General features: G+C 41.4%; 6 protein-coding genes across 6 annotated transcripts; 2 read left to right on the forward strand and 4 right to left on the reverse strand.

Moving 5' to 3' along the window:
• The first annotated feature begins 1034 nt into the window (after window positions 1–1034).
• Window positions 1035–6141, forward strand: LOC311269099 (uncharacterized protein). Its single transcript, XM_084373081.1, has 5 exons — window positions 1035–1180; window positions 3226–3313; window positions 4006–4049; window positions 4438–4630; window positions 5682–6141. Exons 2-5 carry the CDS (start codon window positions 3244–3246, stop codon window positions 5813–5815), a joined length of 441 nt encoding a protein of 146 aa, XP_084229207.1. The 5' UTR covers window positions 1035–1180; window positions 3226–3243; the 3' UTR covers window positions 5816–6141.
• Window positions 6142–6952: 811 nt separating this feature from the next.
• LOC311269204 (histone H2A-like) lies at window positions 6953–7379 on the forward strand. Its single transcript, XM_084373232.1, has one exon. It carries the CDS (start codon window positions 6958–6960, stop codon window positions 7333–7335), a length of 378 nt encoding a protein of 125 aa, XP_084229358.1. The 5' UTR covers window positions 6953–6957; the 3' UTR covers window positions 7336–7379.
• Window positions 7380–9615: 2236 nt separating this feature from the next.
• LOC311269218 (histone H3.2) lies at window positions 9616–10256 on the reverse strand. The gene has a single exon (XM_084373250.1). The coding sequence runs from the start codon at window positions 10241–10243 to the stop codon at window positions 9833–9835; it is 411 nt and encodes a 136-aa protein (XP_084229376.1). The 5' UTR covers window positions 10244–10256; the 3' UTR covers window positions 9616–9832.
• A 956-nt stretch (window positions 10257–11212) lies between these two features.
• LOC311269090 (uncharacterized protein) lies at window positions 11213–12882 on the reverse strand. Its single transcript, XM_084373071.1, has one exon. It carries the CDS (start codon window positions 12317–12319, stop codon window positions 11636–11638), a length of 684 nt encoding a protein of 227 aa, XP_084229197.1. The 5' UTR covers window positions 12320–12882; the 3' UTR covers window positions 11213–11635.
• A 967-nt stretch (window positions 12883–13849) lies between these two features.
• LOC311269918 (histone H2B 3-like) lies at window positions 13850–15551 on the reverse strand. Its single transcript, XM_084374470.1, has one exon. It carries the CDS (start codon window positions 15524–15526, stop codon window positions 15155–15157), a length of 372 nt encoding a protein of 123 aa, XP_084230596.1. The 5' UTR covers window positions 15527–15551; the 3' UTR covers window positions 13850–15154.
• A 1390-nt stretch (window positions 15552–16941) lies between these two features.
• Window positions 16942–17329, reverse strand: LOC311269220 (histone H4). The gene has a single exon (XM_084373252.1). It carries the CDS (start codon window positions 17301–17303, stop codon window positions 16992–16994), a length of 312 nt encoding a protein of 103 aa, XP_084229378.1. The 5' UTR covers window positions 17304–17329; the 3' UTR covers window positions 16942–16991.
• Window positions 17330–18477: the final 1148 nt, after the last annotated feature.

The following is an 18477-nucleotide window of genomic DNA, read 5'->3' on the forward strand; positions in this document are numbered from 1 at the left end:
TTGATACTGACGAAAACTTAAAAACGTGAAGATTCTAAGGCAGGTTCTGAACAGTCCTTTTTCTATGATGTCTAAGTGGATTCATGGACGTTTATTCTGGTTGGATATCAGAGATAATGATATCATCAGGAAGTGGATATCACCTCCTGCAGTATCTTTGCCTCCCCTTAACTCTCCAGCGCCCACCTGAGGAGGCTGCATGCTCCTGTAGTTAGTTTCACCAGGATTAAAATGCCTTCGGTTACCGAAGAGCTCAGTAACAATTTCCTTCTGCCTTACCTGCTGTGATGTTTATTGTTAGACTTAATTCACACAACCCAAATACAACCCAACTTTATAATAACAACTTTATGTATATAGCACCTTTAAAAACAGAGTTTACAAAGCATTTTGACAGACAAAACAGAAGCAGGAAACTCAGGAATAAACGCTTCACTTAAGCCAAACAGAAGGAAACCCAGACTAGAGACGTTAGAGCAAGAAGGCAAAACACAAGATGTAAATATGAATAAATACAAATAAAATCACACAAAAACAATACAATTAAAGAGAATAAAAGCAGTTGCAGCTTTTACTTACAGCTTTAGTTATGTTACAAATTAAGATTTTTGAAGAGTTTACAAATAAAATGTTTTCTTAGAAATCAAACTACCAAAGTTTATACATGTACTGCTCGAACAATTACTTAATCAGTCGATTGACAGACAACAGACGGTTGAAGGTGTCACCTTGGTGGTTTCAGTCTAAACTCTGGAGGCTGTTTGATTTTCTTCATCAGATAACAGTAAAACACCTGCAGGGTTCAGGTGGGAGGTCAGGACTGGTCTGGCTATAGGTTATTAATAACCAATTAATTGGTCTAATAAAAATACAACTAATAAAGTAACAAGTGTAAATAATGCAACAACAGCAGCTGAAGTTATATTATCAAAAGAAAAAAAAAGAAGGGGGAGAGAGAAGTGAGAATGACAAAGAAAAGAAGGAGGGAGGAGGTTCAGCAAAAGTGTTGGGATGCGTCCCTCTGACCTCACCCTGTCCTCGTGCTGTTGACAGCTGTATCCTCGCGCTCAATCGATGCATCAGTCAACCGGTCAACAAGTCAATTAACCAGAGAGAGACAGGACCGAGAGGAGAGGAAGTTTACACGGTTACATTTTTGAAGTTGGTCTTGAACTGGAAGGTAAGATAAGATTCTTTCACACATTCCAGACTCCACTGAACAAAACGTCCGTTTACTAATTTCTTCCATTTAAAGTAATTTCAAACCGCTCGTGTAACATTAAATAGTTACCGACTTGTTTGGGTGTCATTTGGGCTCAATCCGGCCATCATTAATTCGGAAAGTAGCAACTCTTTCAAACAAATTCCCCGTCTTTAAAAACTCCGTAATGTGTCTACGCACTGAATTCTCACCATGGTGATTTCTGCAAAGAAACTTGTCAAGAAGTGTTCAAATCATTAAAATCAACACGAGTTGAAGTACCTGATGTCAGCCGAATTAAAGAATTGAAACTTTGGATTTGTAAAATGTCATGAATATTATTATTCCGGCTGTAACTGCTCACTGGTGTGCCTGACAACATTAAACTGTACGAGTTATCAACGGAGTCTGGCATTGTGCTGGTAACGAAACATCCACTCACTGCACATTTCAGTAGGCTATTGTAAATAATTTGTTCCTTTGATAATATCTAATAATGGTCAGCCTAACTTTAAAAAGTTGAATTTGATCTTTAACTGGATAAGATAAAGCCTTAAAATGATGCTTCTGGTCTCACACGTCTGAATGTCTTAATTCTAGGTTTATTTAAGTGAACTGTTCCTTTAATCCTGCAAAATTAAGGGGGAATTTTGGCCTCAATCGGGAGATTTACATGAAATGTTAAATGGGTTGTGTGTGTTTGGATGATGAGATGATTTTGAGACTATTAAATGTTCATGTGTTCAAGATGTCACACAGACCAAACTCCATTGAAAAAACTAACATTTTAAAAAAGAATTTCATCATAGCCTCAAAATAACCGTTACGTCACCTGTATTCATCACTGAAGACCATATAGATTCAAACTTTTGAAGCTATTTTATGGATATACGAGTACATTTTTATGTTTGATATTCATTGACCTCCTAAAAAGGAACATATAGCGTCATTTCTTCAACACAATCTGTAGCTTAATTCCACTGTAAGGTGCGTTGGAGCTTCAGTCAAAGAATTAACATGAGTAAAATTATAAAAACTTGCCATTAACAGCTCGGAGAGCAGACAGTTAAAGCAGCAGACTGGTTTAACTGGAAATATGTTAAGTGGGTCATTTTGTCAGAACAAACAAAATGTGTGTGTAACAGAAAAAACAGAGAGAGAGCTGTCTGTTTCTATACTGGCTGTCATGGAAACCAGTAGATTAGATTACAGTTGGTATGTAGGCAGTTTAGAGGGATCCCTGAGTGACGAGTTGTCATATGGAAACCCTCAACGTGATTTTAAATAGTCACCTGACTGGAGATTTCTGTCACTTAAACAGAACTGAACTACACATGATTTTAGTTACGATCAATCTTCAGACCTGTGAAAAATACAACATATAAATAAAAAAAATGAAATGCCACGCTAATAAAAATGTGCAGCCACAAACCATTTCACCATCAGAAGTGAGTGAAGTCCCATCACCCTGACCACACCTGTGACTGGTCCAGAAACACAAAGAGACAGACAACCAATCTTCACTAAACAATAAAAACAGTAAGATCTCTGTGACTAAAATACCTAATATTAGAATAATGCTAAAACAGCAGTCAGTGCTTTGCCCGAAAACAAACAAAGTAACTTGCAATGTTGGATTAAATCTACATTAGCTGACAGTAATCTCTTTTCATCTCTTCTTTTATGGCAGATCCACTTATTAATGATTAAAATGTACAATACCTCAGGGTGCTTGCACCTCTAACATACCCAACAATTAAAAAATAAAATGCATACAAAACACAGTGAGAAAAAACCCAAAGGTTAAGCTTACCAGAGCCTGAAGTGCAGCCTCTACACCTGCTGTCCATCAGCCTGCTTATTACTGTGTGGCTTCACCTGATTAGCTGATGGGTGCTGCATGGTCCTAGTGCCCCTCTGCTACACTGAGATATGACACGCACCTTTGTGACTTCATCACCTCTACTTGTATGATTTAGACAGTTAGATAGAAGTTTTTAAATATTTCTCCTACCCCCTCTCAGATCCATCCATCCATCCAGATGAGTGACCAGCCTCCTCCGTACATTCCTCACCCCCACAGCGGCCCCTCAGCTCCCGGCTTCCCCTCAGGTTTGTTCCTTCATTCGTTAATAGTAATGAAAATAAAAATAATGTGTCTTCTTTGTGAAACATGAAACTTCAGGTTTTTAAATACTTTTAAAATATCAAAATATTACAACATAATCACCGCCATTCAACTGCGGGAGCTGCCTGGCTCTGCTGCCGGGGACAGACGCTGTAGTTCGGGCAGAAATGTGACGAGGAGTCGGTAGTACAAACAGGATGACCGAGGCTTTTCCACGTATAAAATGCAGTATTTTTTCCCTCATATAAGATGCTGACGACACGACCTGCTGCCACATTACTGTTGTTGGGTCCTGTAACGTTGCGTCGTGGGTTAGACATTTCTCTTTCATTTGATGAGTGAAGGATCTGTTTAGTTGTCAGACTGTGAACACCATCGGACCGACCCAGTCCTGTTCCCTGCTGCTGGCTTTTCCATTCACACATACGTAATCTCACCTCTGCTGCGGCTTTGTGACTACCTCCGGTGGCGGATCAGAGGTGGAACGAAACTGTCCCCTCATTCCACCTCTGTAACTTTCACACAGATGGCGAGGCAGAGTATCGGCCCATGACACCCGCCTTGAAGGGGCAGCGTGAATGGGGCTTTTATTTGCCAAGTTGGTCAGTTTTACTCTGTTGAACCATTGTGTTGATCTGATCACGTGACCTCTTGCTCTCTCTCTCTCTGTCTGCAGCCTTCAACCCTCAGCCTCCAGCCTTTCCTGTCTCGCCTTACCAGGTACCCAGCATGCATTGCTACAGCCAGAGCACACCTCCAATAAATGAATGAAAAATAAACAAATAAACGTTAAACACTAAGTTATTGTAGCAATACCAAGCGTTTAAACATTTATTTGAATTTTCCTTCACTTTTTGTTTAGTTTGTAAAACTTCTCAAACATAATACCTAGACAGAGAGGAAATACAGACAACACTGACAAAATTATGGGTATTTCATAACTTGAGTCCAGCCAACTGTTCAAATACATCTCCTGTAATTTTTACTGTATTTCAAAGTCTAATTGGACCTCAGTATGCTGAGTACTGACTGAAATGTGTTACAGAAAGTTGGTATTGAATGTCTGGACACGATGTCACCATGACAACCATATCTGTGTCCTGCACAGACCTTCCCTCAGTCACCTGTAGGAGACCCTTCCTACTATCAGGGACCAATGGGGCCGATGGGGCCGGGGCAGATGGCGCCCCCAGGGCCCTACCTGGCTCAGCCCGGGTTCCAAGGGTACCAGAGCGGGCCTCCTGGGCCCCCCCACACCTGGGACAACCCGAAGATGTATGGAGAGCCGTCAAAAAACACAAGTGGGTCAAAGACACAACATCGATGTCTGTTTGTTTGGTGTTCACTTCACACACATAGGAGCCTCAGCTAGTTGTATGGAAATCTTAATTTAGTTGAGCAAGATGTTAGTTAGATGAGCCGGTTGAAAGTTATTGTAAGCTAGCTGAGCTAGGTGAAAGCTAGTTGAGCTAGTTGAGCCAGTTGTAAGCTAGTTGAGCTAGTCAAATCAAATCAAATCAAATCAAATCAAGTTTTATTTGTATAGCCCAAATTCACAAATCACAGTTTGCCTCAGAGGGCTTTACAATCTGTACAGAGACGACACCCTCTGTCCTTCGACCCTCGATTCGAGTGAGGAAAAACTTGCCCCCAAAAAAAGGCCCCTTTAACAGGGAAAAAAAATGCGGAAGAAACCTCAGGGAGAGCCACAGAGGAGGGATCCCTCTCCCAGGACGGACAGACGTGCAATAGATGTCGCATGTACAGAGCAGATCAACGAGATCACAATGTATTCAATTATAAGTGATGGTTGACAGGAGTGAAAGTACATAAAGATGTATTACAGCAATAATAATGAAATGCACATGGAAATGTGATTACTAGTGATAACAGTAGTAGTGAGTACTAGTTGAGCCAGTTGTAAGCTAGTTGAGCTAGTTGAAACCTAGTTTAGATAGTTGAAAGCTAATTGTAAGCTAGTTGAGCCAGTTGTTAACTAGTTGAAAGCTAGTTGCGCTAGTTGAAAGCTATAGAGCCAGTTGAAAGCTAGTTTAGATAGTTGTATGTTAGTTGTAATCTTCTTAAGTCTGGAAGTAACTCTGATGGATCGATGAAAAGTCACATGTATATGCTTATAAATGTGGACGTGTGTTCGCAAGTTTTAAAAATGTAAAGCAGCCTGTTTTAACTAATCAGGGCTGAGACTTTTTGCTTGTATTTACTATCTATTTACTAATACTAATTCATACAAGTCTACATTTGAAAATACCAGCAAATAAATGTTGATTCTGTCCAGAGTTAATGAACGTTGATGTAAGACGTTGGCTCTCTCTCTCTCTCTGTCTCTGTCAGTGTTCTTGGTCGATCAGAATCGTGGTGGCGACAGTGGTGGCGGCGGCGGTGCTGAAAAATCGTGCCTGGCAGCGTGTTCAGCTGCTCTGTGCTGCTGCTGCCTCTGGGACCTGTTGACCCACAACTTCTGCTGACCTCTGACCTTCACCAAGAGTCTCTTTATTCCCACCATGCAGTGGGGCAGTAATGATGACACCAACTTCTGCTGGTGAAACTAATTATTGGATTTAGATAATAATAATAATTCATCATTAATGTTTAGATTAAACATTTTTAAAAATACTTTATAATCTTAATGTCCTTGTGGAGAGTCTTTAAAGGCTCAGCTTTCTGATTGGAGTATGTGCAGATCTATATACTATAAACTATAAACATGTAAAACATGCCAGGTTCATATTTTTTCTGTTCTTGTTTTCTTCATTGATTTGATGATGTCAATAAAAGAAAAATATCTTCATTAAGCGGACAAAGCGTCAAAGACATTTCTGCATTGAATTTGAGTCAATGGGTCAAATGACCAGGAAGCTATTTGTGGCTGTAAAAAAGCCTTTGTCTTATAAAAATATTTTTGCAAAATATAAATAACACATTAACAATCAAAATAAGTTTGCTACATGAAATTCGTCTATTATATATTTTTTAATTGTCATATTTTCACTAATATCATCAAGTCAGCATGAAGAAACATTGTTCTTGTGTAAATCAAACAACCAATAGGGTAATTTATTTATGGTCCCTAAGTCACACTATCATCTGCACTGGCTGTGACATACAGCAGAGGACCGGCTGTAGATCTGCATCCTGTCTGCATCCACTTCTACAACCTGTGATGGAGTCATGTGGTCTCTCATGAATGAATATCATATGTAATATGAACATATCACGTTTGCAATTACACACACAAGTACATGATTTTGAGAAAAAAGGTCATAAGTAAAAATCACATTGGCCCTTATCCTCTTCCTATATAAGCACACAACAATCTCCTTATCCGTTTCAGTTTAAGATGTTGTTGTAACTTAAGTAAGAGTAATGTGGTATATTAGTGAGGTTTTAACTTGTGTAAAGTGTCACCCATAAGGAATATAAACATACTGTAGCTTACATGCTCACAAAGCAGAAGCACACAGGAACTTGGAGCGAGCTCTTCGCTGATTGGGCGATGGCACTTACGTTCAGTCTAGCCAATGAATGAGCAGCTGTGTTAAGTATATAAAGGCGGGTTTCACCAACTCTCAGATACTTTTCGACTTACTTCGAAGAACAATAACCAAACATGTCTGGACGTGGCAAAGGAAGCAAGACCAGGGCGAAGGCCAAGACTCGTTCTTCTCGTGCCGGACTCCAGTTCCCGGTCGGCCGTGTTCACAGGCTGCTGAGGAAGGGTAACTATGCTCAGCGTGTCGGCGCCGGCGCTCCGGTCTATCTGGCGGCTGTGCTGGAGTATCTGACCGCTGAGATCCTGGAGCTGGCTGGAAACGCTGCCCGCGACAACAAGAAGACCAGGATCATCCCCCGTCATCTGCAGCTGGCTGTCCGTAATGACGAGGAGCTCAACAAACTGCTGGGCGGAGTGACTATCGCTCAGGGCGGTGTGCTGCCAAACATCCAGGCCGTCCTGCTGCCCAAGAAGACCGAGAAGGCAAAGAAGTAAATACGAACTATTTCAACAAACACAACGGCTCTTTTAAGGGCCAACACATCAACCTAAAGAGACCGTTCCTCCGCTCTGTTCACCGCTTATATAAAAGGCAAGTTTATTTGTATAGCACAATTCAGACACAAGGCAACTCAAAGTGCTTTACAGGCGCATAAAAATTACATTAAAGGCATTTTAAAACAGGTTAAGAAATGGGAAAGCAGGCTAAAATGGGAAGATTACACAAAAAGGATTTAAAATACATTAAACAAAACATCAAGAAAATAAAAGTCACGGTGTAATTCAAAGCCTTAAAATTGCTTCAGTAGGCTAGTTAAAATTGACACAACCGCAGATACCAAAGAAGTTGACACTATAGGAAAGCTGCAGTAAACTAATGTTTTCAGCTCTAAAAGGTGCACTATTTGATAAAAGTTCTGTTTATACGTAATTAATGTCCCACGATGGACACATTTAGGTTACTGGAGTTTGCTTTATATAAAATTGTGGTAAACTATATGACCAGTGCCAGTGGCGCAAAAAGTGGGTATGCACTATATGCGGCGCATAGGGGCGCCGCGCTAGAGGGGGCGCCAAAGCGATGGGGGGAAAAAAAATTTGAGTCGGCATTTTATGTATTTAACAGCTGTTTGTGCATGTGTAAATCAATGATATGATCAGTAACAGAGAGGCATGTCATTAGGCGCCCCTCCGCTCCCTCACCTCCCCTCCTCACGCCCCCTCCCACACACAACACACTATAGCCGTTCCAGCACGCGCTGGAGCGCGTTTTTTTTTTTTTTTTTTCCCATTTTGAATCGTGTTGTTTACATGACAGACGGGGGGCAGAGATGGAGAGGCAGAAGAGAAAGCTCTCGGGGGCACAAAACAGAAAGAGGGAGAAGGATAAAGATTTTGAGGGAATGAAAAAAAGTTTTTCTAAGTGGTTGAAAGACAGTGGGTAAGTTATGTCAGTGTATCAAGAGGAGGCTTGTAAATATTCAGGTTAGCTAAAGCTACTACTAGTAAAACGACAGGTTACTGTTGTCTTGTTGCAACTGTGTACTGATTACAGATCATGTCAAGAAAAATAAAGGAACATGTTTGTAGTGATGCTCCTGTCAATGCTCCTATTTAGTAAAGTGTAATAAAACCTTTACCAAAACTTTATCAGTACACCTGTTCAACATGCATTAACGTGAACATGTAGAGCACGATATTTTAATCTGCTCCGTCTCCGCATTCACAGTCGCAGCACGGGGCAGAGCAGCTAACGTTAAACAAGCTAAAAAGAAAGCTGTCTGTGTGTCATCTAATCGTTAATCCTATAGTTTGTCACAAATCTAATACCTTGCAAACTCTCGTATACCGCTGCTGACTGAGACAAGCAGCCCCTCCCTCTAACGTGCAGGCTCACAGCAGGAGGACAGCAGCACAGAGACAGGAGAGGAGGAAGGATCTGATACTGAAACACGTTCTTTATTCTTTCAAAACGTTACTTAGTATTTAGATGCCAGGAATATGATTTCATTTAGTGACAGATAGAGATTTGTTTCTTATGAGATATTATTGAGTTAATTTAAAAACATTTGGAAATGTATGAAAGGTATGAATAATGATGGGAAGGAGGAGGAAGAGGAGGAGGAGGACGAGGAGGAGGAGCAGGCATCTGATTGCAAAAAAAAAATTCAGGCGAGAATAAAAACATTCTATTTCAGTGTGTTCCAACTTAGATTACTCAATGGTAGTAGCACTTACAGTGATTATTTCAGTTTGGGGAAAAACTTCAGAGTGTTACCTTTCAAAAGAGTAAGCTGAAGCTTATCAAAACATACCTTCGTTCGAGTATGAGCAATGATCGCCTGACCCAATTAGCAGTGATCTCAATTGAAAACAGTGTGGCACGGTCTATTTCATTTGATGCCATTCTTGATAAATGGGCGAGTGCAAGGGCACGCCATGTAACAATGTAGTGGTAACACTGAAACATATAAAAACTGTTGTTTAGATGCCATAATGTCATATTTGCAATACAGACCCACTGCTACATGTTATTACATTGTTTTTTGTTGTTACTGATCACCTGCTGAAATATGAAAAATAAAAGTGTGTGAAACATTGAAGAAAATAGAAAAAAAAGGGTGGTGGGGGGGGGGGGGGGCGCCTATAATATGTCTGCATACCCCTCAGAAAGTAGGTAGTTGCGCCCCTGACCAGTGCTATCGGACATTGAAAAAGCAACAGACAACGTACTTTATTGGCCCGGCTTTTCATGAGGTAATTTTGGTTGTGGCTACCATGTTTGGACTTGCTTTTCATTAATGTAAAGCCTAGTGGTACATTTAGATTAAAGGGCAAACATATTACAAAACCCGTCACAGATGGTACATTGATATTAACCAGTGGTGACTGCACGGCGATTGCATACTAGATAAGGTGGAAACTGCTCTTAAAGTGCATGTATGTGGCTCTTAAAAGAGCCGTTGTGTTGTTAAACAAGCGTCAGGGTAGTTTAAGCTCTCTCTCCACGGATGCGGCGGGCGAGCTGGATGTCTTTGGGCATGATGGTGACCCTCTTGGCGTGGATGGCGCACAGGTTGGTGTCCTCGAACAGACCGACCAGGTAAGCCTCGCTGGACTCCTGCAGAGCCATGACGGCGGAGCTCTGGAAGCGCAGGTCGGTCTTGAAGTCCTGAGCGATCTCCCTGACCAGGCGCTGGAAGGGCAGCTTGCGGATCAGGAGCTCGGTGGATTTCTGATAACGACGGATCTCCCTCAGAGCCACGGTACCGGGCCTGTAACGATGGGGCTTCTTCACTCCGCCGGTGGCTGGGGCGCTCTTACGGGCAGCCTTGGTGGCCAGCTGCTTCCTGGGAGCCTTTCCTCCGGTGGACTTACGGGCTGTCTGCTTGGTCCTGGCCATTGTAGTTTCTCAGTCTTCTCTGTGAGAACAGTAAAGAATGAATACTGTCACAGCGCGAACAGCGGCTTTATAAAGGACCCGCCGGAGCGATGTCGGCGCTGATTGGTCGAGCCAGAGCTGAGCGCGCGCTCTAGCTCATCAACTATTGGAGAAAAGAAATTCAAACTAGCCAGTAAAGCGCTCCTCCACAGCGGCTGTTAACCCCTGAAGACACAAAAAGGGTTTGTGGCTGATTTGACAAAAACAAACAACTAAAAGCTAAATATATTTTTATTCTGTAATTCAATTATTCAACACATAATTCTCAATTATGTTGCCAAAGTCCTTTCCTGGTGACGCTCATAATTTGATAAACCAGCACAAAAAGAAACTTCTGAATAAATACAGTATGTTGCAAGAATCCAAATCCATCACTGACACATTGTTGAAGAGAAACAAACAAAAAGGGAAACTATTAGAGAACTGTGTGAAAGCAAATGTATCAAAAATAAATATAAATGAGTCTAATAAGGTGCGACAAAACTTTAACGATCCCTCACTGGAGAAATTCACTTGTCTGTTAAGAGGGGGAATAAACAGAGGGGGGAAACGCTGAAACAAAACAATAGGAAATAGAAAAATAAAGTAAAAATAATACTAAAGACTTTGTTTTGGAGAGTTTTCCCTCTCTTGATAAAAGTTTATGGACAAGATGTTGTTCACTGTACACATTGTAAAGCCCACTGAGGCAATGTGATTGAGATTTGACATAGATAAAAACGATCTGATTCAAATATTGTAAATGAAAATGAATTCCTATACTTCATAATAGTATATGATGATAGTATAGTATCATAATTTAACTTTAAATGTCCAAAATACAGTGTGAGTGGTCAAAATGTCACCACTCACCCTGTAATGACTAGTAAAAATGAAGCTTCAAATATCTACAACTGCAATTATGACTAGAAAGCACACAGTTGTAGATACTCACAAGTATACGCCACTAGTAGTGAGATATATGGGTGCACACATGATCAAGTCAAATGAAATTTGTTGCATTATGTTTAGGGGGCCAAAAATATCCACAAAATTAAAATGTGGACAAGTGAAACTATAAAATATCCCTAACTAATTCTGAGTAGTGTATAGTGGATGTGAATTGTTGGATATCCAAAAATATAATATTAACTGCTTAAATGACTGACTTCTGCTCTGATTTGCAGCAGCTGGATTGTGAATGGGAGTGTTTCCTACTAAGAACTTAACTGGTTTTGCTAAATACATGTGAATATCTGTAAACCATGTATCTTTTCACCCACTGCAGTGTTGGAATAGAAAACTCTTCAGTAGAAGTTGTGGTGGCTCTTAAAAGAGCCTTTGGAGCACTAGGTGCAGGAGGGGTTCAGGACTTTACTTCTTGGCCTTCTTCGGTGCAGCCTTCTTCGCAGCGGTCTTCTTCACAGGCTTTGCCTTGCTTTTAGGGGCAACCTTCTTCGGGGTGGCCTTCTTCGGTGCAGCTTTCTTGGCAACCTTTTTAGGGGACGCCTTTTTCGCTGCAGGCTTCTTCGCTGCTGGTTTCTTAGCCGCTGGTTTCTTGGCTGCGGGCTTCTTGGCAGCTGCCTTCTTCGCTGCTGGTTTCTTAGCGGCGGGTTTGGCTTTGGCTGGAGACTTCTTGACCACTGCCTTGGCTTTGGGCTTCTTCTTCTCCTCGGCCTTCTTTGCTGCTTTGAAGGAGCCAGACGCACCTGTACCTTTGAGCTGAGTCACGGTTCCTTGATTCACCAGCCGGCCCAAACAGATATTGATGCGTTTGTTGCATTTCACCACATCAACGCCTTTGTCAGCGAGCACCTTCTTGATGGCCGCCGCCGACATCCCCTTGCGCTCACTGGACTGAGCCAGGACGGCGCTGATCTCTTTCGGGAGGGAAGGTCCATCCTTCGGCTTGCGGGCAGCCGCCGCCTTCTTCTTCGGGGCTTTGGCTGGGGCCGGAGCCGCTGCTGGAGCTGGAGCTTCTTCAACCATGTTTATCTCTGCTGTAGTTTGCCGAGTTTGTCTGAACTGACGGCAGGAGGCGGAACTTATAAAGCACATGAGAACCGTGGAGAGTCAACACACACAGCCGCGCCGCCGCGCCGCTCACATCCGGAGACACTTGTGTTTTCTCTCCCACATTTCGGGGATAAAACTCACAGAAAACAAACGTTTCAGATCACGATTGTTCCTGTTGCAGCGAGGAAACGTTCGTCCCTTCATATCGACTTCGTGTTTGGAGACGAGAAGTCGTTTATTTATCTCCAGCAGGCTTCAAACCTCTCTAATACACAGTCGCTTTGTGCAGCTCGCAGCGACTTTTCTTCACATTTCGTCTCTAAAAATGGCTTAAAGAGTTTTGTATTAGACGTGACAGTGGTGTTCTAGTGAGATGAAACATCTGAGGATATGATAAAAGTGAAATGACCGCAGTGGTGTGATTTATTTCGCAGTATTAAGAGAAGTTTTCTGTGCTTGTAAACACACGAACGATGCCGATGCCTCAGGCGGTTAGGCGAACTGTCACAGACCGATCCGCTGGAAAAGAGACTTCCCTTTTCCGCTAAACTTTAAATTTAACACGAAGGGATTGACAACAACACATTAAAGGTTAAGTCTGTGATATTTCAATAAAGTAATATGTTTTGCTTCTGCTAAAGAGATCTGCTTCAAGTTTGTGAGGACAGGGGTCAGTCCCTAAATGCTTAATAACAACACTTATGAACGTGATATAAATATTTTCTTATATATTTTTTTACCATTACCATTTGTCCTCTTTCTGTTGCCGATTGGCTATTCTAGCACAGAAATATGCATTTTATGTTTTTTATCAAAGTTACAAATACACAAAGGCAGATACAGAAACTGAACTCTTTGTTATAATGAGGCTAAACAGGGTCAAATAACGTAATGAATAAGATTAGTTATTTTTGCGTTTCAAATTAATTATCACTTTAATTTTAAAGTCATAAACACATATGAAGACTTCTCAGGTTATAGGCAAATATTTAGTTAATCAAAAACAATTATCTCACATTCCCATAGACCAGTGATTGGATGTTATTAAGTAGCCTACATTTACTCAAGTACAGTACAATAGTACAATTTCACGGTAGTTGTACTTGAGTTTTTCCATTCTCTGCTACTTTATACTTCACATTAGATAGTCAATATGTAGAGCATATAAAATATGTATGATTTACTTTGACTTGTATTTTTTGCATACATTATCAGATGCTTTAAGACTTTTGAAGTTCTACGTATGGGGGACTTTTTATTTTTACAAAGTAATTGTTCAACACAATGTTTATGAATGACTTTTGGATACTTTTTACAACACTGTCACAGACCAGTAATGAATATTATGTTGTGTTGAGTGAATGAGTGAGTGAGTGAGTGAGTGAGTGAGTGAGGTATTGGGATTTATGGATGACCCTGGATGAAGTCGACTATCAGCCTGCATTGTGTGATTTGCCTCCCATAGTGGAGACGAGGCAGGAACATTACTGTAAGGTTACAGCACCAGTGTCGAAGAAATAATGAGTTTTTACACACAACCAGACGATTTGAATCTTCCTTGTTATTCAACTTTTATTTCCACTGGCAATGGCCGTGCATCAGCTGATGTGATTATCATCCTTTCATATACAGAAAATATCCCCACATTACAAAATATATTCAACTGAATTATGGAATTTACTAATGATATATGCAATCAGACAAACATAGAACAGCCAAATATAAGATTATAGGTATTTTTGGGTTGAAAATTGATTATTTCAATTTCAAAATCATATACCCTTTGCTGAATTTGGGCTTCTGATGACCCAAATCATCTTCTGTAGCAGCTTCTTCAGTTGTTTTGGAGAATGTTCTTGCTCTGTTCTGCTGTGATGCTCCAGAAATGTTTTGTGGACTACGAGAGTTCAATTGATTTTTCACCATTAGCATGGAGGTTAGTAGATAATGATTTTCTTCTCATCATTTGCAATGACTTGTAACAGCATTTGATGTTACACACCTTATGTGTCAGGTCAGAACCCAAGAGTCAGCTGTCTTTTATCAAACAAAGACACTACATACAAGTCTTAGTTCGGTTGTGGTTTCCTACAAAGAAAATAGAAAACAACAAGAAGTGTTCTGGCATGATTTGAGGGAGTGTAAAAGGAGCTGTGATTATAAAGACATGTTGATACTCAAATTGACCACAGGGTGGCTGCAAAACATCAAACATTAGCAGCATCATACTATAAGAGGATAAACAGATCATGTTAACAAGATAAGTACAAATGTCAAAATACAAATAAACTACAAAAGCAAGGGAAGTCAATGCTGCACAGAAGACTCAACACATATGAAGGCTTCATTGGTTATAGGCAAATATTTAGTTTAATCAGAAGCAGCCATCTCACGTCTACAGGAGTGATCCAAGTACAATTTGTGATACAGGTCCCCTTACACACACACCACATGGAAGTAGAGATTTTACTACTATACAGCTGGGGTGCCCAACTTTTTCCTTGGACCAAAACTCAATGGGCTAAATGAAAACACCCCCTACTTTATGTTAAAATGGTCCCAAGTTCCCTTAATTGACTCAGCACAAGTCACTTTGCAATAAATATTGGTGTATTGCATCTTTCAGGCCAAGTCAAGCCTTTTCACTGGTTGAATTTGGACCTGAAGAGCCAGTTTAATTTTTGCAAATGCTCGTTTACACAAAATACATACACGATTCATTTGCAACAAATAGAAGACGCTCATTGTTAATTTTCAGTTCATAGAACATGATAATGAACTCCGTAAACGCCACAACGTTACTAAATACGGGATAGTTGCCGTTTTAGAAGAGGTGGGTGGCCCTGAGAAGGACCTTTGTGCTGGTTAACAGCAGATTTACTTGGAGCTGGTGTACTTTGTCACAGCCTTTGTTCCCTCAGACACGGCGTGCTTGGCCAGCTCACCAGGGAGCAGCAAGCGGACGGCGGTCTGGATCTCCCTGGAGGTGATGGTGGAGCGCTTGTTGTAGTGAGCCAGACGGGAGGCTTCACCGGCGATACGCTCGAAGATGTCGCTCACGAAGGAGTTCATGATGCCCATAGCCTTTGATGAAATGCCGGTGTCAGGGTGGACCTGCTTCAGCACCTTGTACACGTAGATGGCGTAGCTCTCCTTCCTGGTTCTTCTCCTTTTCTTGCCGGACTTCGTGACCTTTGTCACGGCCTTCTTTGAGCCCTTCTTGGGCGCCTTTCCAGGTTCTCCAGGCATTTTCAATCGATCAAGTCGTTCTGGATCAATACGTCTGACAGGGTGTAGGACGCGCCTATATATGTAGCTCATGCAAATGTAGTGTGTTGTTGCTCGCACATGACTGGCTGTTGTTTTAATCACGACTGAGCATGCGTCAACCCAGAGCGACTGTCCTAAAATCAGCAGTGTGGTCTGAGAAAAAAATAAATGAGAGGTTGGTAATTTATTGATATTCTGTGGTAAATTTTATATAGACAGAGACAGATTGTTAGAAATAGGACTAAAGTGGAGAGTTAAAGGTTTATTGGAGATAAACGTGATAAAAAGAAAACATGCAGTAGTTATTTTCAGTACGTACGTTTGCTGATTGTGTTGCCTATGAAGAAACTTGTATTTAATTTGCTTGTTTACATATGTAACATTTAAGTTGCCAGTCATGTCCCCTGGCCCCAAAGTATTCTGGTCCCTACTTGACCTAAACTCTAAAAACAAAGAAAAAGTGGATAATAACGCAACACTTTAAGTGTACTTACATGCCTGTATATACCTTTGTTATAATCCTACCACTTGTTAAAACAAATAATTTACTAGTGCATAAAGATACATGATTCACAAATTATAAACAATTACCCAACAGCCCCATTACAATGCAATCCCTAATCAATTAAGGAAGTAAGACATTCAGTTTGGACCAACAAGACACAGTAAACAAACAAATGTGTTTTATTACTGCAGACAAACCATTCCTGTATTAAACCACTTAATGTAAAACTATCATTTATTTCCCCCCATATCACAAGGCCATTGTTGGGACTTGTTTTCTTGGTGTGTGTGTGTTGTGGTCACTTGTATTGTCATTGAGGTCCATAATTAAAATATTGATTATCACAGAAAACTAACTGTGGCAAACAAGTTTGATACACGTTGTTCAGAAAGATAAGGTGAACACCTCTTTTTTTTATTTTGGAAGTGTAAATCAAATCAAGTAAAAAGCTGATGTCAGGCTGTAAAGACTTGCGGTCGCTTGATTTGAACGTCACCGCCGCTAGGCATTACTATACATGTGTTCTATAAACTGATACATGTTTACGAATTACAAGTTGGGGTAAGAATAGTTTGTAACGAAAGTCGTGCTGTTAAAACGGACGAGTGATGCGTGTCCGCGTGATGACGTTTGATTTCTGCGACAACCTCTACATCCTCACGTGCTCGCGGGACACGACATTAAAATCTGGGACATTTCACGTTGTAGCATAAAACGTATATAATATATCGACTAAAGTCATTGACGAGGAAGCCGGATGTGCAAACATGCCAACTGATATCCGGGTTACAGCTACAAACTACATCGCGCTGCTGCCAGCCTTAACAATGTAGCACTGATCAACATGACACTGAATTAAATACGGAACAACACTCTTTAGTTGAAGTGGGTGGCTCTTAAAAGAGCCTTTGTGTTGACTGTCAGATGGTCAGAATGAGTTTAACCGCCGAAGCCGTACAGGGTGCGGCCCTGTCTCTTCAGAGCGTACACCACATCCATGGCGGTGACTGTCTTCCTCTTGGCGTGCTCGGTGTAGGTGACGGCATCACGGATCACGTTCTCCAGGAACACCTTCAGCACACCGCGGGTCTCCTCATAGATCAGACCGGAGATACGCTTCACACCGCCACGGCGAGCCAGACGGCGGATGGCGGGTTTGGTGATTCCCTGGATGTTATCACGGAGAACCTTACGATGACGCTTGGCGCCTCCTTTACCGAGTCCCTTTCCTCCTTTGCCTCTTCCGCTCATGATTAAATTGTTGTCGATCAGAGTGCTGCTCGAAAAACTGCTGAACGTGCCTGTCCCTGCATCATATAAAGCACACATGCGGACGTAATTGAAAAGGGCTGCGCTCAACATGCTGGGCGGAGCCAAACTCACCAGCTAGTCTACATTGTTCCTTACATTTATGCTGTTGATTTCATGTTTTCCACACAAACTACATTTCATGAAAATTCTTACCCAAACCACACATAACACACCTGCCTTTTTGCCTTCTGTCTGTTACATTTATTTCATAATGGCCATCAGTACTTTTCTCCATATAAACATCAGAGGGATAAGAGGAAAGGAAGAGGAATTAATCCAACTGCTAAATGAAAAGAACATCTCTGCAGCATCAACAAATGAAACAATCTTAACAAACAAATCACGCATCAACATCCCCGGATACAACATCATCAGGACAGAAAGACAGTCTAGACAAGGAGGAGGAGTAGCAATTTTAATCAGGAAAAACATTGAATACAGTGAAATGGATTATGGTCTCTCATCACAACAACTCAACGGAAATGAATATGTCGCAATTAGAATGAAAAATCACCTGCACCATCTTATCACAATCATCAGTATCTACTGCCCCCCTGGAACAAGACCTTCAGCAGAACTGTTTCAAGCCATCACCACCTCTGACCACACCCTCATCATGGGAGACTTCAATACAAAACACACCGACTTCTTCTGCAATATAACAAACACAAATGGAAATGCACTCAAACAGATTCTAAACAACAGCAATTTATCAGTAATCAACACCAACGGACCCACCTACATCTCCCCTGCAACAGGCAACTCGGACATCCTGGACCTGATTCTCTGCACCCCCGACCTGGCCTCAAAACTTCTCCAGTTCTCCACCACAAACCATCTCAGCAGTGACCACCTACCTGTCCTCATCACTTTCTCCTTCCACCTACAAGCCACCCCAAACAATAAATACAACTACAGAAAAGCAGACTGGGAAATCTACAGAACACACATTGAAGGAAAACTAAAACACCCCCCCATCACTCCCAACACCACCCCCGACGACCTGGACCACCAAGCAATCCTGTTAAGTCAAATACTCTCCCAAGCCAGAGAGGAAACGATACCCAAAAACACCAACAAAACTCCGACACAGTCACTCCCCCACCACATCCTC

Source organism: Pagrus pagrus, assembly GCF_965226575.1.
Source record: "Pagrus pagrus genome assembly, chromosome: 14".
NCBI lineage: Eukaryota > Metazoa > Chordata > Actinopteri > Spariformes > Sparidae > Pagrus > Pagrus pagrus.

What these genes read in the sequence shown, in the direction of transcription:
- LOC311269918 (XM_084374470.1), bottom strand. Translation starts at nt 15,526, where the DNA reads ATGCCTGGAGAACCTGGAAAGGCGCCCAAGAAGGGCTCAAAGAAGGCC.
- LOC311269220 (XM_084373252.1), bottom strand. Translation starts at nt 17,303, where the DNA reads ATGAGCGGAAGAGGCAAAGGAGGAAAGGGACTCGGTAAAGGAGGCGCC.
- LOC311269099 (XM_084373081.1), top strand. Translation starts at nt 3,244, where the DNA reads ATGAGTGACCAGCCTCCTCCGTACATTCCTCACCCCCACAGCGGCCCC. An exon ending in AGCTCCCGGCTTCCCCTCAG is followed by an intron (nt 3,314 to 4,005) that starts GTTTGTTCCTTC and finishes CTCTGTCTGCAG; the next exon opens with CCTTCAACCCTCAGCCTCCA. An exon ending in AGAGCCGTCAAAAAACACAA is followed by an intron (nt 4,631 to 5,681) that starts GTGGGTCAAAGA and finishes TGTCTCTGTCAG; the next exon opens with TGTTCTTGGTCGATCAGAAT.
- LOC311269090 (XM_084373071.1), bottom strand. Translation starts at nt 12,319, where the DNA reads ATGTGCTTTATAAGTTCCGCCTCCTGCCGTCAGTTCAGACAAACTCGG.
- LOC311269218 (XM_084373250.1), bottom strand. Translation starts at nt 10,243, where the DNA reads ATGGCCAGGACCAAGCAGACAGCCCGTAAGTCCACCGGAGGAAAGGCT.
- LOC311269204 (XM_084373232.1), top strand. Translation starts at nt 6,958, where the DNA reads ATGTCTGGACGTGGCAAAGGAAGCAAGACCAGGGCGAAGGCCAAGACT.